The 26,307-nt window shown below is 52.8% G+C and overlaps 2 protein-coding genes across 3 annotated transcripts in view; one reads left to right on the top strand and one right to left on the bottom strand.

Moving 5' to 3' along the window:
* Nucleotides 1-2,656: 2,656 nt before the first annotated feature.
* Nucleotides 2,657-7,154, top strand: RASL11B (RAS like family 11 member B). Its single transcript, XM_003985387.6, has 4 exons — nucleotides 2,657-2,956; nucleotides 3,582-3,638; nucleotides 4,779-4,855; nucleotides 5,630-7,154. Exons 1-4 carry the CDS (start codon nucleotides 2,815-2,817, stop codon nucleotides 6,098-6,100), a joined length of 747 nt encoding a protein of 248 aa, XP_003985436.1. The 5' UTR covers nucleotides 2,657-2,814; the 3' UTR covers nucleotides 6,101-7,154.
* A 5,680-nt stretch (nucleotides 7,155-12,834) lies between these two features.
* SCFD2 (sec1 family domain containing 2) overlaps nucleotides 12,835-26,307 on the bottom strand; it is a 405,365-nt gene continuing 391,892 nt past the window's right edge. Inside the window, exons 8-9 of one of the 2 annotated variants that reach the window (XM_023253104.2) lie at nucleotides 23,342-23,461; nucleotides 12,835-14,325 (exon numbers count right to left, since the gene is read on the bottom strand). In XM_023253104.2, coding sequence (XP_023108872.1) covers nucleotides 14,233-14,325; nucleotides 23,342-23,461 — 213 coding nt within the window. In that variant the 3' untranslated portion in view covers nucleotides 12,835-14,232. The remainder of the gene's footprint in view (nucleotides 14,326-23,341; nucleotides 23,462-26,307) is intronic. The other variant, XM_023253105.2, reaches the window with a different exon arrangement.

Genomic DNA, 26,307 nt, shown 5'->3' with positions numbered 1-26,307 from the left:
GACGGGCAACTTCCGCTTCCTGTCTTAGAATACTAAGGGAAGCTACCCGCCATGCTGTGGGGGAGCCCGAGCTAACCACAGAGAGAGGTCAGATGGTGAGAGAGACGCCAGCTCGGTCCAGCTGTCCCAGCCATTCCAGCTGAAACGCAGATGTGTGGATGAAGAAGCTATTTTGGACACCCAGCCCCGATGAGCCTTCAGATGACTCCAGCCAAAGCTGCCATCCAACTACACAACATGAGAGGCCCCAGGTGAGGACTGCCCAGCAGGGCACAGTCAGCCCACAGAACTGTGAGCCACTAAGGTCTGGGGTGGTTTACTAAGAGCAATACAGAACTGCAAGTGGAAGTAATGATCATATCTACCTCCTGGGACTGCTGTGAAGGTAAAGTGAGATTCTTATATGCTGAATCCCTAGTCTGCTGCCTGGAATAAAAACAAGCTTTCAGTAAGTATCAATTCCCCTGCCCCTCCCTCTTCCTTTTTATCAGTTCTACCCATTTCCAAGAAGGGGTAACTCTCAGTGTCCTTATCTGAAGCAAGCAGGGTGGAGGTGGGCGATTTGCTAGGCGTTTTTTTTTTTGTTGTTTTTAATTTGAAGAGCTCCCTTTTCTTTTTCTAACTTTCTCTTGTGTCTTTCTTTTCTGTGTTCTTTAAAGCACAGCCAGATCATTTAGACCTAAAATAAGAATACCAAATCCAGCCTTTTGTGTGTGTGATTTTTCAGACAGAAAAATCATAGGTTTCATACAGGCTCGTGGTCATGAAAATCAAGCTCCAGAAGCGAAAATGATCCAAAGCAAAATTCCCCTGACAATTTTTGTCATGTCTGTGTATGAGTGTGCGTGTGTGTGCAAAAAGCAGTTAAAAACTTGATGCAATTATTTGACGATGTATAAGCATCATAGAATTACAGGCTTCTTCGGGGGAGTGGTTAAAAAGTACATGATTCCCCGTAATCATAGTCTTGCTACGTTTGCTTTTATAGAAAACAAAATTCAGGTTTGATATAAACCGCGCAAAAAGACCTCATGCATATCGGAAATGCTCTTTTTCCTTCCAACTCAAATGGCAAATTAATTTCATTCTTGTGATCTTCCTAGAAGTCAACCTTTTATCATGTTTATTGCCAAGGTTGTGTGTCTTGGCATCTCCCCGTCGAATTCCCACAAACACCTAAACGGAAAGGCAAGAGGGTTCATCTTAGAGTCTGAGCTGGGTCAGTTTAATGAACTCTGCCAAATACCTGGTCAGTTAAGTTCAGGGCATGCGGGGCAATCAAACTAGATGCCTGACACATATCGATAAAGGAATGGGTTTATTTTACTTTTTGTATTGAAATCTTTAGTGGAGGCCTGGACACAAAGCCACACCGTGGGCTGCCATATGCCCCCAGGATAAAAGCCTCTGGAACAGCTGGGGGCCCACAAGGTTAGAACGGTGGGGAGGAGAGCCGTTAGCCGAGAGAGGGAGAGGGAGTGTTCGGTGACATTCTGCAGTCAGTTCCAGCTACAGAATGTCGCCCGGATGGGGCCTGCCACTGAAGACTTCCCCTAAAAAGAACGCAAGGGGCTTGAGCTTGGGATTTAATGAGTGCCAGCCCACGTCTTCCTTGGCATCAAGTCAGTTAACCAAGAGTCTTGCCTTTCCTTATAACCACAAACTAAGGGCTGCGGACCCTTTCCGGGTTCTGTCTCCCAACCCAGTCGGTATCCAGAGACAGCTGGGGTTACTGTTTTCTTTCCATTTCACAGCTCTCTGAGGAGGTGTGACTGTGTGTGAAGCGCTAGAAAGCTTGTTCTATAATTACCTTCTGATTTGCCTCTGAGCGCGCAGTACACCCACCCGACCGGCTGTGTGTTCACGCGCTGCGTGTGTTCACGACCCTGCGCGCTGGGGTCGGAGAACGTGGGTCTACAACAAAATGGGTGACATGACTTTGTCCCAGTGGTAAATATCACATCTCAGGGGAGTGGATACGGGGTCTTTGTAAGTAATTGCCATCACAGCCAAATCTAGGATCCAGACGCGCTCAAGTCAGTGCAACCACGCCTCAAACGAAGGAGACTGCACGGGGCCAGGCAGCTGGATGCGCGCTTTCCGACCCCAAGGGCTCACACCCCCGAGGCCCTGGCCAGCACGTTCCCCACCGCGCGTGGGCGTGGGCGTGCAGGCCGGAGGCCCCGCAGCGTGCTTCGAGAAGCAGGCGCACGGGATGGGGACCCGGGGGGGGGGGCTGCCCAGGATCTGCTCTTGGAGGGCCCTGCTCGCCGCCGCCGCATCCCCCGCGCCCGCCCGGAGGCCCAGCCCCGTCCGGTTCCCGGAACCCGAGGCGCCCCCAACCACGCAGCCACAGCATCGGCCGCGTGCCCGCTCAGCGGGACCCCGGTCGGCACCGGCGCTGCCTTCCTCCGCGCCCGCCACTGGTTGCGCCTTCGGCTCGCGCCCACACGTTGCCCAGTCTCGGGTCCGCAGCCCCATTTTCCGCACGCCTCACGGGGCCCCACACTGGCTCCCGGCGCCCCTAGGGGCGCGGGGCGCGCTGAGCGGCGCCGGGGGCGGAGCCTCGCGGGGGCGCCCCGGGATTGGCTGCGGGAGGCAGAGGGCGGGGCGAGCCCCGGAGAAAACAGCGCGCGCGCAGCCCGGAGGCCGTCCCAGTCCGGATCTGGAGCTAGTCCGAGCAGCTGCGCGGCTGCGCTTTGGTGCCTTTATTCCGCGGACCCCTCGGGCAGGGTCCTCCCACCGGCTCCAGCGCAGCACACGCGTCCTCCCGCCCCGCAGGTGCCGCGTGGTGCAGCCCCGGCTGGAGCGGCGATGCGCCTCATTCAGAACATGTGCACCATCGCCGAGTATCCCGCCCCGGGCAGCGCCGCCGCCGCCGACTGCTGCCTGGGGGCGGCGGGCCGCCGCCTGGTCAAGATCGCGGTGGTGGGGGCCAGTGGTGTGGGCAAGACCGGTGAGTCTTCGTGCTCGGCAGTCCCGGGGGCTGGACGGGGGCGGCCCCCTAGGAGTTGCGTGTGACCGAGGCGTGGGGGAGAGGTGGGAGCTGCAGCTGACCGCCCGTCCCCTCCTCCTGATCCGCTGCCCCTCCGGAAGGACCCGAGCCAGCCTTGCCTCCAACTCCCTTCTTGGACAGATGAGGGAAACGGGGATCCTGAATGGCCAGGCCACCTTCTGGGCACCACCGGCGCAACTGGGATTGGAACTTTGGGGGTTTTGAGCCTCTGGCAGTGCCTGGAACTGAAAGGGAACTTAGTGAACGGAAGCCCTCCTGGAGGACTTTAAGGTTGGGAAAGACATTCGTCTCTTGGAAGGCTTAGGTGTGGCTCAGGCGGGCTCAGAGGAGGCGGGTGGGCCAAATGACCCTTCCAGCTGGACAGAGCCATAATTCATGATGCCTTCTAGCCCCTCTCCGTTGTGTCTGGAAGAAGGGTCGAGGAGCTGCAGGGTAGGAATTTCACTTGGTGGCTGCCCGGCTTGCTTTCTCTGCGAGAGCTGTTTCCCCGGGCTGGGGGTGGGGTGGAGACCAATGTAACTTCTCATGCCAGAGTGAACTCTCCTTTTTCGTTTCTGCTCTGCAGCTCTGGTGGTCCGCTTCCTCACCAAACGATTCATTGGTGACTACGAAAGGAACGCAGGTGAGCAGATGCAAAATCTGGGGAGAGCCCTCTCAGCTTAAACAGTACTGCGGGGTCTCCCAGGCAGGCTCCTTCACAGTGACAGTCTGGGCGACAGGATCCTGCCACTTCCAATTTTGCTTGCCCCCTCCCGTGCTCCCCCCCCACCCCCATAACTGCCATCTGGCCTCATTCCATTCCAAGCCCATTCATCATTTTATCAAGTGCCTGAAAGTATTCTCCTTGGTATGTTTTAACTATAGGGACCCCAGTTGGAAGCACCCTTTGTACTCAAGAGCCTCCCCCTTCAAAACACTCCTGCAAAAGTCATAAAAAAAAAAAAAAAAGTTGGCCAACTCCTCCCCCCACCCCTCTCCCTCTCTGTTGGCTGCCTTTCAGAGGTGACCTTTTAAAGCAAAGGCCAAAGGAAAGCAGTTGTAAACCTAAAGTTCTTTTTTCTTAACAAAGAAAAAATAACCGGATGGTAGAATTTGAGGAGGAGGGCTCCCGAATAAATGAGAAGACACTATTTCAATGTCTCTGATTAAGGATGGCCACTGGGGAGGCTTAAGGGCTTTCTACCTATGCTCTGTTAGCAAATTGCTTAAATCCTTAGACCATATTTAGTACCTAAGGGGATTATTCGAACTGTGCTGCATAAACCATCCCAAGATAAGGCATTGCAGCCTTCTGCTTTGATGTAGATTTGGCTACCATCATGTCACGTTTTTTATTCCAACTGATAACGTTGGCTGTGCATTTACGAACAATATTTGCCTACCAAGCTATTGTGCTTAATGATTAAATTTACATCAAAGAGTAGTGAAGTACTAAAACAAAAACAAATGCCATGCATGCTGAACAAGAAGATTTACTTCAAGGAAATACTTTAGATATGGAAGAAATTGGACAAATCAGTTTCCAAAATCCTGCAGACCTTGCCTTGGATTTAATAAAGCCACAAATCTGGGGTTAACATTGCAGTTAAAAAAAAAAATAACTGAGATGAGCTCATTAAGTAGAATAAACTATAGCTTATTTTTGTGCATTGGTTCAAGTTATATTGTCTTTTCTATTTAAAAAATCCATGTTTTAAAAGTTGTACAAGAAGGAAAAACTTTTTTTTTTTTTTTTTTTTTTTTTTTTTTTTTGCCTTTACAGGTAATCTCTATACCAGACAAGTCCAAATAGAAGGTGAAACCCTGGCTATTCAGGTTCAAGACACGCCAGGTATTCAGGTAAGAAGCTCTGAGGTTCGGGACTAAGTCAGGCTGTGGAATTGTTCAGTTCTCAGGATGCCTCATGCTAAAGAGGAGAGAAATTTGGGGGAGTCCCATCTAGGCCTTTCCATGTTGCTTGTCACTTCCGTGTTATTTGGCCGTTGGTCAGTCTTTGCCTGGCTTAATTTGGGAGATTTGGCTCAGGGGCACAGATCTTCTCTTAGGCGGATTCTGTCTGGGAGGAAAGACCAAACCACGCTTGGAATTGGCAAAGTTTCCTTGCTGTGCTTAAAAAGAGTGGTTTTTACATGTGTGTATTTGGTATTAAAAATCAAACATTTAGGTGTAGTCTGCAAATGCTTGGGATCGCTTTTATATTGTGGAAAGTTACTCTATAGACAAAAGAGCCATGCTGGTATATGTGTGTGTTTTTTTCCCTCTTGAACTGGGCAGTTCTCCAGGTTTAAATGCTTCCAGCTCCTATCTTTACTTCCCCAGACTTACTGTCTAGCCAGTTAATTTCCCATTTTGTGCAACTACAAAGTCTCTCTGCACGGAGTTCTCTGCAGGTCAATTTTCCACTCGAGTGTGGTGAGCTGCACTGTTATTTATTCCAACCGTGTGCAGCTGGATCAACATATTGTCAAGAAAGCCGGACTGTGTGCGGATATAACTTGCTGATGGCCTGCCGCCTGGCGTGACCGTCGAGGGCGCTTTTGAACCCGCTGCCCAGCCAGGCCAGGGCTCTTTCCGGCCCTCACCGTTCGCCTTGCCGTCACCCCTGTCTTTCAGGTCCACGAGAACGGCCTGAGCTGCGGCGAGCAGCTGAATCGGTGCATTCGCTGGGCAGATGCCGTGGTGATCGTGTTCTCCGTCACTGACTACAAGAGCTATGAACTCATCGGCCAGCTCCACCAGCACGTGCAGCAGCTGCACCTGGGCGCCCGGCTGCCCGTGGTGGTCGTGGCCAACAAAGCTGACCTGCTGCACATCAAGCAGGTCGACCCTCAGCTCGGACTGCAGCTGGCCAGCGTGCTGGGCTGCTCGTTCTATGAAGTGTCGGTCAGCGAAAATTACAACGACGTCTACAACGCTTTCCACGTCCTGTGCAAGGAAGTGAGTCACAAACAGCAGCCCAGCAGCACACCAGAGAAGCGGAGAACCTCCCTCATTCCCAGGCCCAAGTCCCCCAACATGCAGGACCTGAAGAGGAGGTTCAAGCAAGCCCTCTCTGCCAAAGTGAGGACTGTCACCTCCGTCTGAAGCAGGGACACTCGGGGGGGTTTGGTCTTCCCAGGAAGAGGGCCTGAGGTTCTTGCAGCACAGGAATGATGGGTGCTGGCAGTCATTCACGGTTCCAGCAGGACCCGGAGCAGAGCGGCCAGGAGGGTCTGTGGGACTGCTACAGAAACTTCCGTTCTGAGCCGGGGAGGGGGGGGACAGGATTGATGAGGCTGGAATGAGCCCACTGAGCCACTCTGAGTATGTGAAATGTGTTCCACGTCTTTTCCTTTGGAGTGGGGAGGGCGGCGTAACCCCTTTGGATTTTGTTCCTGACCTTGTAAATGGTGGTCAGTTGCAGTTTCCGCAACTGTATGGATGTGGTTGATGGTGGGAATGAGAGAACAGCTTAACCACTCCCTGCCTTTCCACGTTTTTTCTCTCTTTCTTTTTTCCCTTTTCTTCCCCCCCCCCGCCCCCCCAAGAGGAAGGACTGCTTTTTCCTCTTACGAGTCTGATTCGCATCTCTGGAACACTGTTCCTTACAGAATGCCTTTCTAACCTGAAGGACACCCGAGATTTCTTCTTTAAAGAACAAGGAGGAAAATACTACCCCCACCCCCAATAAAGGGTGGGGTTTATGGGCCAGATGTTATGTATATGGACGGACATCCGGAAGCTTATATGGCTTGCAGGAAGGGCTGCTTCCTCCTGACACAGGAGGAGTATGTTCAGTTGAGCATGTGTTAAATGGTTGAGAACTCAAACTCTTCAGCCCCAGACTTTGAGTAATTGTGAGACTGTATAATTTTTTTTTTTTTTTTTTAGCTGTTGCATCAGGTACAGGAAAAAAAAAAAACCGTGTTCATTGATTTTGATGTGATCTGTGTAAATGGCACACAGCAATGACGTTGGGTTGTTTCCTAGGCCTGGCCGAGTGTGGCTTAAGTACGGAAAACACTGTCTTACAGCGAGTGCACGGATACAGGGGCGACCGCCAAATCCCGTACACAGACGCACTTTAAGAAGCCACTCATGCTTTGGCTTAAACTGTAATTAATTTATTTTATGTACAATAAATCTCATTTTAAAAGCATAGACCTCTGGCTTGGTCTCCATTGAAATGTTCACTTTCTGTCCTTCAGACGGAGTGTCCCTCAGTGACTTGTCCTTACTGGGCACTTTGGGTGAGGCGTTAACGGCCTCCTAGGGTTACCTCTTGGTTTCACAGCCAACCGACGAGATGCCTTCTCTTCACCCCCTTTTACAGAGGAGGAAACAGGCTTACAGACCAGCTAACCAACTTGTCAAAGGCCCCACCCAGCCTGGGAGCGCTGGAACTGTTTTTTGCCGCTTTCTAGTCAAGAGTAGCGTGTCTCCTATTCATTTCCTTCACGACCCTCCAAGTAAAGCGAAGACAAGCGTCCAGCTCTGTGTCTTAGGCTGTTAGGACAGCTCGGCGAAGCCTCGAAGATAACACGCTTCTGTACAAGATAACGGCTTCTCTCTAGACACGTGGCTTATTTGGCAAACTCCTTGGGGTATGGTGCTTTCAAAAAGTGTGCTTTGTTCCCATTGTAGAAGCTCGGAGCTGTTGATCTGGGGCTGCTCAGGAGCCCTTCCTGCGTCTGCTGCTGCCACAAACGTAGGAGCCGAAACCTCCGGGCTTCTCTCCCCTGCTTCCATCTGGGACTGGGAGACCTTTCATGCAGGCCACGTTGAGTTGCCATCTTTGCGGGCCCGTAACAACACCTCTGAGGAGGGCCTTCACGTACATGACCTCATTGAATCCTCAGGGTACCCCTGTGAGGAGGGAGGGGAGGAAATAGCACCATTTACAGGTGAGGAAAACGGGCTCTGAGTTTTGAGCGATGTCCGCAAGGTGGCACAAAGGACAGGAGTCAACGTCTTCTGAATGTATGCCATGTTCTTATTTCTTCATAGTGTTTCATGCACAGGGCACTGCTTGGCCATGGGACCAAGGCAAGCAGTCAAAATGGCCGGCTATTGAGGGCCTACTGCGTTATGGTGCCAGACTTCCAAATCTCTTTTCCCACAGGGTAGATATCCTGCCTGCTCTTGACAGGGCCTCTGGTGACACCCCAAACCTGCCTGATATGGAGGGCAGTTGTCCACACTTACCCATAACCTAACCTCGGAGAAGGTGATGGGTGGGGGGGGGGGGCCAGGGCGAGGAATGGTATTCGCGTGAGATTCTAAAAATGCCTCCGTTCAAAGGCACTGACAATCCCCTCCAAGGGCTTTCTGCTTGCTTTTGGTTTCATTCGTTTTCTGTGGTTCTATTAACAGTGTCCAGTGACCAAGAGGTTAAACTTTATATACCTAGCAGAGGTCCTCTACCCATGTTCTGGAATTAACGAAGACACAGAGTTTTCCTGGGGGCTTTATCTCGGAAATGTGCTGAGTAGCGCTGCCCCGCCATCCATTTACGGGCACACCGTTTCCTTCCCCACCCCCACCCCTGCCCACGAGCCTGCAGACGTCTGGGCCGTCCTCTCCTCCCTGTGAGCTTCACGTCCTGACCTCCTGGCACTTCATGGTTGCCCCTCACTTTCCCACTATGCTGGACTCCGTCGCTCTTTACCTCGGAAGTTAGGGTGGGAAGGGGGTCTCAGAACTGCCCTCCATCCAGGGGGATGAAGTGTCTGTGAGAGAGACCCTGCTGGGAAACCTCCCAGGTCCCGGTTCTGCGCAGTGTCTCAGGCTAACTTAAATATTTATAGTTCTGGAAGGAACACACCATATTTTCTTCTCACGAATTTAGCTTCGTGTTTGAAGCACCTTTGCGCATCTCTTTCATTATTAGTGTTTCTTAATCCCTCTGTGTTGGTTTTAACATTTCTGAACTGCAACCATATGGCACTGAGAAACCGCGTCTCCCACCTAGGACGGGGACCGCCTCGTTGGCCACCAGGGGAAGGAAAGGGAGGGATCGGTGGTGGCTGGGGGGTGATGGAGAAAGGAAGGGAATTAGAATTCGTTGAGCATTTGTAATGTGCCCGATTATAAAGGCTCTCCTTTCATCTTTTGAAGAGTCCTCTGAGGAAGGTAATGCTAGCACTCCCATCTTAAAGATGGGGAAACTGAGGCTCAGGGTACATCACCTGCTTGGGCCACACAAGGAGTAACAATGAATGTTGCTGTTTATTGAAACCGGTGTCAGGCTGTAGCGGGTATGGGAAATAACGTTCCCCACACCAACCCCACAGACGACTTTTAGTCCCTTCTACAGGTAGGTGGAAGGGAGGTGCCGAAGAATGAAGGAGCTGGTCCAGCTCCTAAGGAGTGGATTCAGGACTCCCCCCGCCCCCCACGCCCGTCTGGAGCCACAGCCCAGCCCCTGGGCAGCCGGCCCCAGCTTCCCCACTCCCCTCCTCCAAGCAAAGTGCCCCCGGGGTGCTCTCCTCTTCTTTGGTGGACCCTGGTCCTCCCTGCCCGGGCCCACTTTCCTCCATCCCCCTGTGGCAGCCTTGGGTTTGGGGCTCCTCCCCGGCCCCAGGCCCCCTGGCCGGCCACCTCTGCTGTGGCCATCGGCCTGGCTCACTGGCCTCCAGTCCCAGCTCGGTAATAAAGACACAGGCAGGGGCTTGGGGGTGGGGGGGGCAGCACCACCCACAGCCCGTCAGCCTCACGACCGACCGGATTCGGGCCTGTCTTGCTGTCTGGCTTTCCAGTTTCCTCCCCGCCGCAAATCAAAACCATTCGGAGCGCTCTGCGGCCCGCCGGCTGTGTGGTGTGCCGGGTGGGAGAACCTTCCTGCCTTCCCCGGGGCTCCTGCCAGCCCCCAGCCTGCTTGGAAGGTGGGCGTGCCCACGGGGCGCCCCTCGTTCTGGAGACACGGGCCACTTGGACATTTCGTTTTACACCCCGAGGGAGAAAACAAAGGCGTTTTCCGAAAAGGCTTGTGGGCAGATCCGTCACAGGAGAGCAGTTGGGTAACTCTTGGTCCTGCCCCTGCAGGGGTGGGGTGTGGGGATTGCCCTGCAGAGTCTCTGCCGGTAAGTTAACACAGGCCCTCAGGGGATGGCCAAGACGGAATCATAGGGCTTTATTTATTACAGTAACTACACTAGGAGACCTGATGTTTTCTGCACTCTCTTTAGAAGTTTCCCGAAGTTCTTACCGTCCTCCTTACTTCCCTAACTTGGTGTGAAGAGAACAGGATTAGGGTTGTTACTGATTGTGGCAAGATCCCAGCCACCCCCTCTCCCTTCTCAAATACGCTCCATCATCTGGTTTTCTCTTTTTTTTTTTTTAATTTTTTTTTAACGTTTATTTTTGAGACAGAGAGAGACAGAGCATGAGCGGGGGAGGGGCAGACAGAGAGGGAGACACAGAATCGGAAACAGGCTCCAGGCTCCGAGCCATCAGCCCAGAGCCCGACGCGGGACTCGAACTCCCGGACCGCGAGATCGTGACCTGAGCTGAAGTCGGAGGCTTAACCGACTGAGCCACCCAGGCGCCCCTGGTTTTGTCTTTTCACATTCCTTTTGAGAGAGAGACCGAGGAGTTTTTTAATGTTTCTTAAGGAGGGATGGCAGACATTTATAATACTGGAGTATTTGTTACTGAAATTCTGGTTCTGCTAACCAAGCTAAAATAAACAAGAGTGGTCTTGAGGGGAGCTTGACGGAATTCTTTGTTACTGGGATAACACTGGAATGGAAGGGGCCCTGGTGTAAACAGAGCCATTTCCATAGCCCTGGCCCTCTGGGGACAACCTTTGGCGGACACGGCCCCCGGGGTGCTTCCAAACGCTCGGCGTGCCCGCGCTGTTTGCCGCAAAGCGGACTCCAGACGGAAGGTTCACCAAGGCAGACGTCAATTGCTACACAGTATTTACACCTCTATCAACTGTGTTTGGAGAGAGTGGCCTGTGAGGTCCTTGGCAGAAGGGCCGCATCTGTGTGTGCTCGTTTTGTCCCCGCCAGCCAGAGTTCGGGTGGCAACACTCACACCCAGGCCCGAGAGAGAAGAAACCAGCACGACAGCCCGGCCGTCTTGTAAGCCACCTTCAGGCAGCCCAGATCCCTTTAGAATTGGCACATTGGCGTGTGGTTGAATCGGGTGTCAGCCTCGAGGAGGTCAAGCTCAGAATCCACCCAGACTTCGGGGCTAACGTTCATTCGTGATGGAGAAGCTGCTGTCGGAGACATGAGGCCCTGAGTGAGCCATCATTAGACATTTACCACCAATAATGGGGATTCCTACAGGCTCTTGGCCAGCTTTGCCATGTGCCATGTCCTAAGTGCTTCACACGGATTTATTATTTTACTTCTCACGCCAACCCGAGGAGGTCGGCCCTATGATCGTCGGATTCCACGGTCCGCTGAGAACCAAAGAAGTGAACCGCAGCGTGGAAGAGGTGGGATTGGAACCCAGGCCATCGGCGCCTGGCCTCTGGGCTCTCCTGTCTTGGAAATCTGTGGCACCAACGCGTTCCTCCTTCTCTGTTTCCTCATCTCGTGGCTCCCAGCAATGCCTCTGAACTTTCTCTTCGTTTGACATTATTCTCCTGTTGAGACTTTATCATATTGCGAGGAGACCTCTTTGCTGTCCTCGCTGGTCAAGGCCCGGGCCTTGCCATCACGTGCTAGCGGCTGTGTCGGGGCTGGCTTCCGTCCATAGCAGCTTCTCTCGTGAGGTAGGTACCTTCCGTGAGCATGCGTAATTTCCAGATGGAGGCACTGAGGCTCCGCGAGGTCCACAACCGCTGTTTGTGAGCACAGATGAGACCGAACCCAGGGAAGACTTTGGAACTCTGTTCACCGACCTTCACAGGGGGTCAAGAACACAATCCCTTTCTCCCTTGTCCTCTCCCACTCCCCGGCAGTGAGCACAAGAAGAAGGCAACACCAAGGAGGTTTTAGGAGGTTCTAACAAGGGGGCCGACGTGCCATTTCCCGAGTCCCTTCTTTTTCCTTATCTGACGAAGGCCCTTTGCGGGATTTATACCACGTCTCCATTAGGCTCCTGCTTTTTTAATGCAAGGGACAGGGTTCTGTCCTGTGTCTCCTACCTTCTTATTCAAACCAAATTCCGGCCACCATGAACTTCCTTTTTTCTCCAAAGCCTCCCGCTACCTGATTGCCTGTCTCGCTCAGTTCCTCCAACCAGTGACCACAGAGATGGAAAAAGATGGTGATAAACCTAACTTGTGACATTCCCCGCACACAGAGACTGCCTTTGACCATATTTACTATAGTACTGAGGGCATCTGGGGGGCATGGTAAATGCTAATGGACAACATTTACAATCAGGAACGCCCTTCTTTTGTTAATTCCAGACTAGCGGCTTTTGAACATTCTTTTTTTAGAGAAAAAATTAACTTGTAAGAATACATTAAAGCCTCAAAAGTAGTACACAACTACACGTTTGCCGGGAAGAAAATTCGAACCACACAGAAGTCTACCAAGAGTGAGACTCCCCTCCCCCTTTTCTTAGCCCTCCCACCCAGACTCCTTCCCAGAGGTAACTACTTGTTAGCCGTTCGGTTTTTGTATTTCCAGAAAGTTTCCTTTGCATACGGACATATGGCTTACCACTTAACCTGGAGCAGATGCTCACACAGGGCGGGGGCACCGGGAGAAGGCTCAGCTGCTTGTTCTGTGAGAGCCACAGAGTCAGGGGCGCGGCTGGCTCCTTCAGGAGCATGGCCCGGAACCTAGCAGGGTGCCCGGGACGTGCCTCTCAGTATTTGGAAATGAATGAATGAGTGGCTGAACAGATGAATGAATGTACATTGAGACAGAGAACAGGGTACATAATTTTTTAATTTTAGAAAATAGCGAGGTTTGCTTTGATGATCATTTCTTTTGGGCTTGCCATTTGCTTCCTTATTCAAGTTCAGACTTCTGGGTTAGGGGAATGAAAGAAGCATCTGGGGTCTCCGTATTTCAGCGCCATGAAAGAACCGGTTTCAGGTGGAAAACACACTTGGATCACAAACAAACACACAAACAAACAAACAAACAAAAAACCACCCCCAAAACATCGGTGTCTCTAAAAACTTGCTTTGATTGCATCTCAGAATGATTTCCAACTTCACAGTGTTTCCCTAAAATAACATTATTTTATAGAGAACTAGAATCAGAGGCACGTGAGGGTTTTGATCTACATTTGACTTCCTCTACCTGTTCCGCCCTCTCTCGAACTGTTTGTCAGCTTTCCCTCTTTATTACAAACATCTTTTGGAGATGCCAGAGAGGTCCGTGAACCACACACCTGCGAGTGTGTGGATTAAGCAGTTGCTTTTTGCCAGAGTTCTTAAACAATTTCACTGGGTTTTTCTGACATGACCAGAAGGGAAAGTTAGGCAAACCGAAAAGAGAGCTCTCTATTTCGACAGCAACGCTACTGAATTACAAGTCCCAGGGGATGGGGTTCCAGTCTCGACTCCCTGGACCAGGTGGTCTTTATGGGGCCTTCCTTTGGGAGGGGAGGACACCTTTTACAGCCAGGGACAGGCCTCCAGTCAGCCTGTCTCCCACCTCTGTTCCGAGTAGACATGTGGGCCGGCCTGGCGAGCACGCCGGGAGGGCGCCGGACTTTGTGACGGCAGGCGGGCCACCAGCCCGGTCTTACTGCTGCCCGCCCCTCCCTCCCTTCCTCGCCTCTTCAGCAAGGTCTCAGATCCCATTTGCAATGTTCCCCTCCCCCCCCCCCCAGTTACATAATCTTAAGGAAAACCAAACTTTTTTCACACTCCTGATGTGAAGCATGTCTAATTTCTTGAGCAACTGCAGATCAAATGGCTTGTAATCTACCAACACTCGCCAACAGGCGTTTATTTAGAAACAGTGAGCTTGCGGCTGGAATCAGGCAGATTCCAGGATCACAGAATCCAGGATCACAGGAATCAGGACCACAAAGAGCGGGTTGAGGAGAAACGGGGATGATGTCAAACGTGGCCAGCTGACAGACAGTTTGACACCTTTAGAAAAATGAAAGTAATTCTTTTTTTTTTTTTTTTTTTTAAGTTGTTGGGAATCCGAGCAGAGTACTTCGCCGCATGGTTGCCAAGACCCTTCAGACAGAATTCTGTCACGGCCACCGTTAGCAAGGGGACACCGGTTTGGGAGGCGTATCTTGAACAGAGACAGGATAACGGTATCGGTATTTCCAGCTCAGGTAAGTCTCACCCTTGCAGATGCTCAGAAGCCAAGGTCTGGATGCAGCCGGTCAGTCGCAAATAACAGCTCAGGAATGTTAAATGGCTTCAGGAGTCGCGTGGACAGCACGATAACCTATCAGCAGGAGGGGACAAACACACCACAGACAATTAGGGATACCGATCCCAGGTTATCGGATGACAAGAAATAAAATGCAGTGTGTTTCTACGGGGAAAGGCACGGAGGGGAATACCGTGGAGATCAGGCAGAAGGCGGCCGCTTGAACGCCACTAGAGTCCTGGGCGGAAGGGAGGGTGCACAGCCTGGGAAGAGATGGCCCGTGGGACAGCGGGGCTGTGTTTACGGAGCCTTTGACCGCTTGGCACCGAGAGTGGCCGTGCCCAGCCGCCGCCTTACTGCTGAACTGAATCCACTCATACCGTAGCTTTGTGATCCAGTAATTTGACCTCAATACAGAAGTTTCTCTCTTCTCCAGGAAGCCTTTGCTCCTTCAGGGCCCCCGAGAAGGCACACCCAAGAGGTGGATGTCCTTGTGGGTGCTAATGATGGTGACTCTGTTCATATCCTACTACCCCAAACTGGGTGGTTTAAATAGCTGAAATTTAGTGTCTCATAGTTCTGAATGCCAGAAGTCCAAGATCAAGGTGTTGGCAAGGTTAGTTCCTCCCAAGGGTTGTGAGGGAGAATCAGTTCATGCTCGCCTCTCAGCTTCCTTGTGTCTTCACCCCACCCTCTATCTATGCATGTCTGTCTCTCTGTCCAAATTTCCCCTTTTTATAAAGACACTGTCATATTGGATTAGAGCGCACCCTAATGACCTCATCTGAATCTGATCACCTGCAAAGACCTATGTCCAGTAAGGTCACCCTCACAGTGTTCGGACTTCAATATCTTTTGGGAGGGGGACACGATTCAACCCATAACAACGATGGAATAATGATGCTAGCAGCTAATGTTTATCGGGCCTTATGAACTGCCAGGCACTCAGGATGATCTCATTTGATATCCGTTTCATCTTCCTTACAATCTTATGAAACAGGTGTAGTATTCCTATTTTGCAGATAAGGAAAATAAAGTACAGAGAGGTTCAATCACTTGTCCAAGGACAGACAGGAGATAGCTGAGTGAGGATTCCAACCCAGGCAGGCCGAGTCCAGGGCCCAAGTGCCTATCTGGTCACTTCTGTCATGTCAAGGGGTCTGGGCCAGGCCACTTTACTCCCCCTTTTCTGGCCCGTCGCTGTGGTGACCCTTCCTGCTTCCTTCATTCTGGACCTTTCCTCCCGGGTGGCTTTCTCTCTGTAGCACCGGAACGACTTGTTCCCCAGGGCTGCGCTGGCTCCGGCTCCGTGATGCGCCGTGTAAGGGCTGGTGAGGTTCGCACAGGCGACTAGGTGAGGAGGTGACTGTGGACATGGGGAGGGAGGCTAGAGCTGGAATCCCATAGCCCAGCGCCTGAGCAAAGGGGACTGCCAGGCTGGCGGCGGGACGGGGCTTCGCCCAGCCACCTGCCACCGGTCACGTGCCGGTCGGTGCCACACCTTCCACCACCTGCCCCTCCTGCCGCCCAAAACTGTTCCGGGTGCACCGAAACCAAGGACTTAACCAATTGCCAGCTCACTGGTCAAGAACGGAGCCCGTACCCCAGTGTGGAGGAAAGGCAGACGGGGCCCGAGTTAGAGGAGGAAGGAGAGAAGAAAGCATTTTGTCATTTTCTTCTTCGTCTTCTTGTTAGAGAAGTGGGGATTACTAACAAGTTTTCTGTTTAAAGCAACAATGAGCCTTTGAAAGCTGCTGTTTTACTTTTGCTCGAAAGGGAACGGTCTGAAACAATACACGGCTCAACGTCAGCCAAGGTATATTTCGGGCGGGGGGAAGAAAATACACTGAAATCTGTGCTCACGCTTGTCCTTGAAAGCCAGGTGATGAGAGTTTGAGAGCAGCAAGTGAACAGTAGCATCCCCTGTCACCTGCACACGTGGTGGAGACGCCATTTCAACACGTGGCTCTGGGGAGGGTCTCCACTGACTCCTCAGCGTCGTCCACGCCGAGCCATTAGGTGGCGAAGAATGCCGGGTCCCAGGCCCGCCCGCTCCCCAGACCCCCGCAGGGCCCGGCTCCGCTGCTGCTTGGCTCTATGCCCCAGGGAAGGTCACTTCACTTGGAGCCTCACACTCCGTGTCCCAGGAGGAAAACGACAGCCCTGAGCCGGCAGCGTCGTGGCAAGGATTAGATAAAGTCAAGTGCGTAGAACACAGGGGGTGCCCAGCAGCTGTGAGCTGCTCTTTTATTGTGGTTTTGTGACTGGGTCAATATCTAAACAGGCAAGTATTTAGCATGAGGGCTGAACCAGAGGGTGTCTGGGACATGTTTCGTGGAGGGCTGAAAAGAAACATACGGAAAACCAAACCTGTGTGTGAAGTGAGCTAGGGGGTCTCCGAGAAGAGGAGAAAGCTGAGACCAAGGACCCCTGCCGGATGGTACAGTGGTTAAGAGCACAGGCTTAGGAGTGCCTAATCTGACTTGGAACCTAGCTGGGCCCCTTGCTGGAGGAATGACTCTGGAGACGTTGCCTAATCCCTCTGAGCCTCAATTTCCTCATCGGTAAAGTGGGAATGACACCCCTCCCCCAACAGGATAATTACGCAGATCGCACGTGAACATATACATAAAATATTTAGCACAGCTGACAGATTCTAGAGGGGCTTAAAATGGTCCCCGCTATTATCGTTTTCATTATCATCACCATCTGGGCTATTCTCGTCCCCTGTCGCACTCCCTCCCTCCAGCTCACAGCAGTCCCCGGGCCAGTGCCGGGGAGAAGAGGTGCCAAAGCCATCTTACCCGAGTGTAAATCTGACCGTATTACTCATCGGCTTAAAATCCTGACTGCCTCTTCCCTGTCCTCTGATAAACCCAACCCTCCTAGAGAGCATCCCGGGACTGCAGAACCCGATGGCTGCTCAGCACTCCAGATGTCACCCCCTCGCTGCCACAGCAACCCCCCCCCCCCAAGAGTTTTACGTTGCAGCCACCCTCCACTATTCGCAGTTTCGCCAGTGGAACTTTGGGAATGCTTTCCTACCCTACTCTTTGCCTGAAGACCTCTCAGTCCTTCATCGATCTATTCGTGCATCACCACCTCCAGGAAGCCTTCCAAGCCCACCCTTCCCCAAAGACGGAGTGTGTTCCCATGGGTTGGTTTCACACCATATTCCTTGTTGCCTTAGCCGAGTCTTTCCGCTGTGTCTGAACACGGTGCCGAAAACGTAGCAGGTCCTTGATATAGTGACTTAGCGAATGATTACATGAACGAACAAAGACGGTCGGACAAGGAAGGAGGCAGTGAGTTTGGTGAGGGTCGACAGGAATCTTTTCACGCTGGGAGGCTTTAGTAAAAGACAGCTCAAATAGCTCTGGGAAAATTGTTCCAGATCAGTTCAACTATTTGTCTAAAGCCCTCACTGGGAAGCCAAGCAGGACTGCATGGCTAACACGACATTTATACTGTAATGGTTGATGGTCCTTAAGCATTTTCACATCTTAGGGATCTTTCGGTCTCCAGACTCATCAGAGCACTGTTAGAGGTTTTTAGTCTAAGGCATTTCTGCATTACTTGATTAAAATAGTTCTAAACGTTCTAAAGAATTAGCCAAATGGGGGACAAAAAGGCAGTCAAAAATGAGAAAGAGAATCCTTAAGAGAGCCCGAAATCGGCCTGTTAGACATAAAATTAAAATTGTATAAACTACCATCAGATGTGTGATATCAGGCAGACTAAGCACGAGAGAATTCCTTTAAGAGAACTAGTTTTCTCCCAGGCAGCCGAGCGCACTGATGAGGATTTCATCCATGAGATTGGGGGGGGGGGGTGACACCAGGGCCCCCAGAGCCTCTGAGCAAGCCCTAGAGCCCTTTGCGCTCCAGCGGGAAGAGGAGGGTTCAGTCTCTGTTCTCAGATGGGCTGGGGCTCCCGCAGGCGCAGGCCAGCCTGCGACACTGACCCAGCCCTCTGGCTTTCTTTCCATTTTCCACTCCTGCAGGCCACCACTATAATTTGTAGGTGCCAGCATCTTCCTGTTCTATTTCTGCTGAACACGGAGGAAGCGGGGCAGTCCGGGATTTAGATTCCACATCCAGCTGATTTCTAACACTGTGCATTGAAAGAAGCAGGGGATAACAATGGTTTTTCTCCTTTTTTCTTTTAAACTTGGGAGATTCTGAGGCGCCTGGGTGGCTCAGTCGGTTAAGCGTCTGACTTCGGCTCCGGTCACGATTTCGTAGTTCGTGGGTTCAAGCCCTGTGTCGGGCTCTGGGCTGACGGCTCGGAGCCTGGAGCCTGCTTCGGATTCCGTGTTTCCCCCTCTCTCTGCCCCTCCCCAGCACACACTCTGTCTCTGTCTCTCTCTCAAAAATAAATAAACATTAAACTAAAAAAAAAAAAAAAAAAAGATAAACTTAAAATCCCACGGATGTTTTCCTCACAGTAAGAAGCTTCAGAATAAAATATATCTAAACTGAAAAGAGAGAGAGAGAAAAAAAAGGAGGTCACAGGAATCCTCTCCTTGGGGCTTTCAATCGAGTTTAGTATAACCTGGAGCGAGGTTTTTAGAGCCAAGATTTAGGTATCCTGAACCCTGAAGTTATGCAAAACCCTGTGTGTAGGAGCATATTTCTCAGCCTCCTTTTTGTCCTAGCACGTTCTCACTAAATACTCAGCTCCAGAAATGGAGAACCGCTAGAAAGCGTGCATGGGGGGCAACGTGCACTGCCTATGAAAAGCAGGGGACGGAGGGGCTGACCTGCCCACACGGCCTTCCTCTGTCTCCTGAGCTGGCCTTTCCCTGTGTTTTCTGGAAGGGTCCTTCCCTGTTATTTTCCTCCCATAATCTCAGGCTTCTGCAGGCCTCTTGGCCACCATCCAACCAGAGTTTCGCCTGCAGAGCCGTCTGGGCACGGGGCCCCACACCAGGCGGCGAACGAGACAGAGGCCGGTGCCAGGCGCGCGCACTCCAGAGCGAGGGGAAGCCTACCAAGCTTCCCACCTCCCGGCGGTGGCTGCTCGGGGTGGGCGTGAGGTGGGGGGAGCTGACTCTTGGATCCCTCTTTTTTTCGTAGTCGGAGCAGAAGGCCTCTGCAGCGGCCCTATTTGCTCCTCGGCACGTTGTCCAACAACCACGGGCAGGGAGTGGAGTTTTATTTATTTTTTTTTCAACGTTTATTTATTTTTGGGACAGAGAGAGACAGAGCATGAACGGGGGAGGGGCAGAGAGAGAGGGAGACACAGAATCGGAAGCAGGCTCCAGGCTCCGAGCCATCAGCCCAGAGCCCGACGCGGGGCTCGAACTCCCGGACCGCGAGATCGTGACCTGGCTGAAGTCGGACGCTTAACCGACTGCGCCACCCAGGAGCCCCGGGGAGCGGAGTTTTAGAGTATGACAACAGTCCCTTAAGACTAGCAGGTGGCAGGTGTGGTTTCTGGATTCCTTGTTTCACGCTCCCCTTGTCACCGCTTGTGGAAGAGAATTCATTTCTAGATGTGCCTCGAATGGGTTCTGTTTCCTTTGGAGAGCTGGTCGCTGAATGCCTTTCAAACCTCAGCCCACAGGCCTTCTCCTCCATAAGGAGCTGTGCCAGAGGAAGGAACCACCCCTCACCCCTACTTATTCCCACCACAGCACCTGTCTTCTCAGCACACTTCTCCATGGCTGGAGTTTTCATGTTTGACATCAGTCATTCGTTATTAGAACGCAAGTTCCGTGAGAGCAGGCACAAGTCTGGCTTGCTCCCTGCTCTATTTTTAGCACAAGAACAGTGCTTGGCACAACAGCAGCCATTCACCAAATGTTCACGGGATAATCAACTGATCCCACTTCGTGGATGTGATTTCAGAGTCCTGTACTTGAGTCCCAAGAGCACCCATGTAGATAGAGAGAAGGTATGGATTAACAGCAGCTGTTACCAGAGTCAGGCTGGTTTTAGTTGTCCGTAATCTCAGAATGAATTGACAGGTTGGTGAGTTCTCCAGAAGAGCTACTTTGGTCTCATACTCCGATACTGTACGTGAAGTTTCTAGCGTTCAAGATTCAACATTGAATGAATAATCATGACACTCAGCAATCCTGACCCTGCTTGCGGTGCTGGGAATAAATAGTAAGAAAGCCCAAAGTCCTGACGCTGGAGGGGAGCAAGCAGGCCGAAGAGTGGTAGGAAAAGACCCGAAGGGAGGCAGTCCACTCTTGTGAGGCGGTAGAGGCCCGTGTGGCCGATGGGCCAAAGGCCCCTCTCCTGCCCTCATGACTTGCCGGTTCCCCCCACCACTGCCGGCCCCCGTGGTCCTTCCAGAGCCAAATGGCAGGCTAGCAGGAGTCTCCCAGGATGCTTAAGTCTTGCCGGCAGGACTGAGGAACGTGGAGAGAAAAGGCTATAGGCTCAGTTGATGTCGGTATATCTAGAACAGCGAAAACTGAGCCAAAAGAATCCGTCCCGCAGACTGTGGGCTGGGCCTTGTAGGCTGTGGTGGGGACAGGGAGGAGGCGGCCCCATCTGTCTCTGCACCGGCCAGTCCACACTGAGGCATGGCTCTCCGTTCTAACTGAGTGCGAGAGGGAGAGACGGAGTGGGACTGAGGAGAGCCACCACAACCGCCAGGGCACCCCAAGATGAGTATCGTGGGACCGAAAAGCCTCGGTTTGGAGAACAGAGCCAGGGGAGACCATGTGGAAGAGGGACGAGCCTGATTTGCCTGTAAATTCTGCGGGGCCCAGGAGCTAGAACCAGCGCTAGTGAGTGAGGCTCTAGAAGGCAGATTTGGATGCATCTAGGGGAGACAGTAAGGGCCGCCGAGACTCAGGCAGGCTGCAGGGGGAGGGGGCACACCCTCATCTCTGGAGATGTTCAAGTGTAGGCTGGATAGGAAAGACAGAATATAAGTGTCAGATAGGTGGGGCGCCTGGGTGGCGCAGTCGGTTAAGCGTCCGACTTCGGCTCAGGTCATGATCTCGAGGTCCGTGAGTTCGAGCCCCACGTCGGGCTCTGTGCTGACGGCTCAGAGCCTGGAGCCTGCTTCGGATTCTGTGTCTCCCTCTCTCTCTGCCCCTCCCCCGTTCATGCTCTGCCTCTCTCTGTCTCAAAAATAAATAAACGTTAAAAAAAAAAAAAAAAGCGTCCGGTATATTATCGCTGCTTACGTCGACAGTCAAGCCAAGTTAGTTTCTTGGCTGAGGGTTTGTTGGGGACGTAGATTTGGTAGAACCTCTTCCTTTCAATCCGTTCGCCTGTTTCTCCAGCAGACGAGGAAGCCTGAGCCGACAATGGCACCAGTCCGCGTGCCATCTCGTGTACGGCTACAGCAGCAAGGCCTAACGTCCGCTGTTCTTGTAAAAGCAGAAAGCTAGCTGCTCATGTCCCAGATCCTGGCAGAGTTGGCTGCAGAAGTAGGGCAGCTGTGTCTTTTGAGGGCGAGAAAGGGAGATCTGCCTCTGAGGCGGGTCGCTCCACAAACATCTAGCTGATCCACCTCCTTGCAGAAGCTCGGAGATGCACGGCACTCTGGTGCCCCTGCCTCTTCCGCTGGTCTTCCCTGCTGCCCTTGGGGTCTTCCTGGGGGCCCCTTAGCTCTTCGGGGGACCTTGTGGCACAAGGGCAACAGAGCAAACCAGGCTGCTCCTTAAGCTCCAAATTCTTTGAGAAGCTCCTTTTGCGGAGGTCTGAGCACACGGTCAGATTATAGCCAAGCCACTGCAGCTTCCAGGTCCGGGTTGTCAAACGCAGGTCACACAGCTTTGGAAACGTCTGCACTTCATCCTTTCAGAGCGGGGATTAACATGTCTGTCGGGGTGTCACAGCGCAGCACCGTTCCGGAGAGCTAAGAATCCGGTTCACCTCATTAGGGGCAGCGAGAAGTGTGCTTTCGGATTTTAAAAACGTCTTGCTCGAAAAGACAATTGCTCACGAAACGGATCCTCGACACTGCCGCTCAGCGGCCCGCAGAGGTGGCACAAAGCCGAAGATGACCCCCCAGGGGCGACTCTCAAACGGGGGCGAGGGGGCAGAGGCAACGGGAAGATGACGTATGCCGTCCGGGGGCTCCTCGGGTTCCCAGAGGACAGAGCCTCAGCTGCCCCTGGCGCGAACCAGCCCAGCAGTTGGCACTTCTCTGGCTTTTCTCTCTCTACGGTCTCTTTTCAGATTCCCTCACTTCTGCTTCTTGGGATCATGTAAGCTGCTCTCACGTCCCTGTGTGTTGGGGAGCCCACAGTAAGGCAAGGACTTGGAGTCTTACTGAGTTGCAGGTTCTGCCTCCTCGGGCAGATCCGCAGGCAGGGGGCTCGCCTTCTCCCGAAGCCTCTCCCCTTGGGCTCCCGGCCTCAGGCCAGCGGCTCACACCCCTCCCGCAGGGCAGGGGGCTGCTGCTCACAACAGTAGCCACCCTTTACTGAGAGCTAAGGGTCAGGCACTGTGCTAGGAATGACACCCTCTCCCCTTACCTGATCTAAGATTCACAGCCACCCTGGCCCTGTTCCATCAGCGAGAAAACTGAAGGCTTTGCCCTCCCAGATCAGCTGGCTAGTGAAGGACAGAGGTAGGACTCAAAGACAGACCTAGAAGATCAAGAGGCCGGTGTCTTAACCACGGGGCCACTTACAAGGGGGAATGAGAGGCACCTGGCAGGAGGCGACAGAGGAGAAAGAGACCACATTTGTCACTGCCTTGACAACGTGCCTCTAACTGCCACGGTGGGGAGATGGTCCCTGGGAGCAGCCCTCGTTATCTGGGGCCTGGAAAGCAGTGAAAACTCTTGAGTAGTTAAAGGTTTATATACCCCTCAGGAGACACACGAGAATATACGCCCCTCAGGAATCAGGACCGGGGACAATAGCACCTTAGCCCTTGAAGCCCAGAGGCAGAAGAGGGGACCATAGGTGACAGCTCTTCTCCCTCCACCCCCATCCTGAGGACAGCGGGCCCTGGAGTAGAGGGAGGGGGAACGTGACAGGGAGGGGTGGGTGGGACACGAAAGGGGGGACGGAGACAGGGAGAGGCGCCAGGGAGCCGAAGGAAGGACGGGAGGGCCCCCACCCACCCTCTCGTTTCTGCCTCAGGGCCCTCGTTCACAGAGGTCTCAGTACCTGGGTTCCTGGCTTCAAGGACGGCACGAGGTCTTTGATCATTTTGGCTTCTGAGACTGTGACCCCGCCCACCACAAAGAGGATCAGGAGAGGGTGGTCGCTGGGATGGGGCCGGCTCACCTGCAAAACAAACCCCCACGGGCATCAGTGGCAGAGCGCTGAGCAGCTGGGGGCCCTGCCCCTTGTCCCTCCGCGGGGACCCCAGGGCTGCCGCCCCCTCGGGCAGGGGACGAAAACAAGCCTCCGAGAGAGGGCGATTCATTAGGGATCAGGTATGTTAGCGCGCGGTGAACCCACCGACCAGAAGAACGCAGACCGCGTCACCGTGTCATACCCCTTTGAATACGTTGTTGAAAGAAAGGTTAAGGTAGCGGGGCTATTAAATAGGAAGAGAAGGCTGGGGGACAACTTATTCACTCCTTCCTTGGCAGCTCTCAGGTGTCAGCATAAACATGCCTCCCAGTCGTCACAGAGCTCTGTTTATTTTCTCCCAAGAGCTGGCCACAGCCTGTCGTTATCGGATTGGTTGGTTTGTTTGTTTCCCTATTGGCCGTCTCCTCTTCTGGAACTGGGGATCTGGTTCACTGCTGAATCCTCAGCTGACCTAGTCTGGCACATGGGAGGTGCTTAGTAAATACCTGGGGGATGGATGGACGGTCAGAGCCCCGCGGGGCTGGTGGTGGAGAGGGTAAAAAGAGGCACGGGCCCGGCACCTGGCCTGGGAGCTTATAGTCCAGTGCAGGCGTCGCACCCTTTACTTCCGCAAGCCAACCTTAGCTGAGAACCTACGGTGTGTGGAATGGCCCCCCCCCCAGATGTCGTGGAGAATTGTCCGGATGCCTTATGATTTCACCCATAAGGCCAAGTCTTATACAGTAAAATTAGAATGACTTGCAGAACCTCCCGGGAAATGCAAGATGACCAACACATAGGCTTAGTGACTAATGGAAGGGCCCACCTGGAAGTTTCCGAAGACACTATGCTTTGAGCCCTACCCGGAAGCCAGCGCAGGTCTGGGGAGGAGTGGGCAGGGGAAGTGGTGTGACCCAGGTTCTAGAGGCAAATGGTCATCCGCTGGGTGGAGCAGGCTGGGGGCCTGCTCCTGGCATCATTGCAGGTGTCTGTGTGGCGTCATAGCAGGAAGCATGTTGCCAACTGCCCTCACGGCCACCTCAGCCAGAGGCGGGAGAAACACGCTTTGACTCCACGAAGGAGGGTCGACGGAGGCGGGGGGCGTATACACTCATTCACACGAATTCCCAACCCGTCTTCTGGCCGTGCAGACGGTCCCCAGGAGCAGCAGGGTGGCCAGCAGCCCCAGAGGAGGCCCGTTCTCCCGCCCCTGCTTCAGCTCCTTTCTCGGCTGGGTTCCTCTGGCTCCCTTGCCTGAATATACCCACTTCTCAACGTCTTATTTTAAAAACATTTAAAAAGGTAATACATTCAGCGTTTCCAGTTATATAAGTTACTCTTTGGCTTCTGGAGAGGAAACTCAGAATGGAAAGAAGGAAGGGAGAGAGGGAGGGGGAGAGAAGGAGAGGGAGAAGAGCAGGGAGAGGGAAAGGGAGGGGGAGAGAGAGAGAAATCTAACCTTTTCCGCCGGAACGGGTGGTGGTGAATACTGGGAGCTCTGATCTCCAGAAAGATGGCCTCCTCCTCCCCCCCCCCCCCAGCTTCTTGCCCTGTAGCTCTCCCTCCCCTGGAATGCATTTGTTGACTGCTTTCGTCCAAGCCACGTAACATAGACCCAAGACAATCCTGCTTTAGTCACCCTATTCTCCTGGATTTGCTCTCACTGAGGCCATCACGGCCAGCACATGTAGGAGTCAAGGAACACTACTTTGTTTTCATCTAACAGGTCATTTCTGTGGCGTCTGTCACAATCGATGACACCCTGCTTGGCTACTCCAATAGCACTCTCTGTTGGCTGCTCTTCAACCTTTCCGATCATTTTCTCCTCAAATTTCTTCATGAGTCTCTTTTCTTGGTCTGCCCCTCTCAATGTCCCTGTTCCTCAGGGTTCCATCTTGGCCCTTTGCTCTTCTCACTCCAATGCAGCATCCCTGAGATGAGGACCTCACCACTCTTTGCCTTCCACAATCTTCTGTATACTTCCCAAATGTATGTCCTTAGCACAGACACCTGTACTGAGTTCCTGTGGACATGCCCACCTGGGTGTCTCCCAACAGGTTTCACATTTGATGCATGATCTTCCCCCTAGTCTATTGCCCATGTCGACTTCTTTAAAAAAATTTTTTTAACGTTTATTCATTTTTGAGAGAGACAGAGTGCGAGTGGGGGAGACACTCTCTGTCACTCTGTCAGCACGGAGCCTAATGCGGGGGTTGAACCCACAGACCGTGAGATCATGACCTGAGCCAAAGTTGGGCACTTAACCAACTGAACCACCCGGGTGCCCCTGCCCATGCTGACTTTCTAACAGTATCACCATCTTCACAGTCCCCTCAGCCCGACACCTGATGGTCACCTTGGACTTGACTCCCTTTCATTTCCCAGATCAAGCCTGTTAATTTGTACCCGCCCCTCTCCCCCTCCAAATCTGTGGATCTCTCCTTGATCCCCTTGAGTTCCACTGTCCCTATTGTGGTCGGGCCCTCACTCCGTCTTACTAGGTCACTGCCACAGCCTTCTGGTTCATCTCCCTGTGCCCGTGTGGCCACCCCCTCCCCCCCATTCATTCTCCTCGTTCCTGCCTGAGGAAGCTTTCTAAAATGCACACATTTATTGTGGAATATAGTGAGCACTCCACTAAATATTTTTGTGCAGTACCTTATTCAACCCTCAAAACATCTTTCGGAGGCAAACGCAATCACGGCCGCATTTGGCAGGTGGAGAGTTGTAAGTTTACACGCGATAACTCAACTGTGGCACCAGGGGCCAAGCTCCAGAGGCCCGCTCTGAAAACACCCCTCAGCCCTCTCCTGTGCTTGCTTTCTCCGCGAGTC

The sequence above is a fragment of the Felis catus genome, chromosome B1 (genome assembly GCF_018350175.1).
Source record: "Felis catus isolate Fca126 chromosome B1, F.catus_Fca126_mat1.0, whole genome shotgun sequence".
Taxonomy (NCBI): Eukaryota; Metazoa; Chordata; class Mammalia; order Carnivora; family Felidae; genus Felis; species Felis catus.
This window is presented reverse-complemented; position numbering and strand designations above follow the sequence as displayed.

What these genes read in the sequence shown, in the direction of transcription:
- RASL11B (XM_003985387.6), top strand. Translation starts at nt 2,815, where the DNA reads ATGCGCCTCATTCAGAACATGTGCACCATCGCCGAGTATCCCGCCCCG. An exon ending in CAGTGGTGTGGGCAAGACCG is followed by an intron (nt 2,957 to 3,581) that starts GTGAGTCTTCGT and finishes TCTGCTCTGCAG; the next exon opens with CTCTGGTGGTCCGCTTCCTC. An exon ending in TGACTACGAAAGGAACGCAG is followed by an intron (nt 3,639 to 4,778) that starts GTGAGCAGATGC and finishes TTGCCTTTACAG; the next exon opens with GTAATCTCTATACCAGACAA.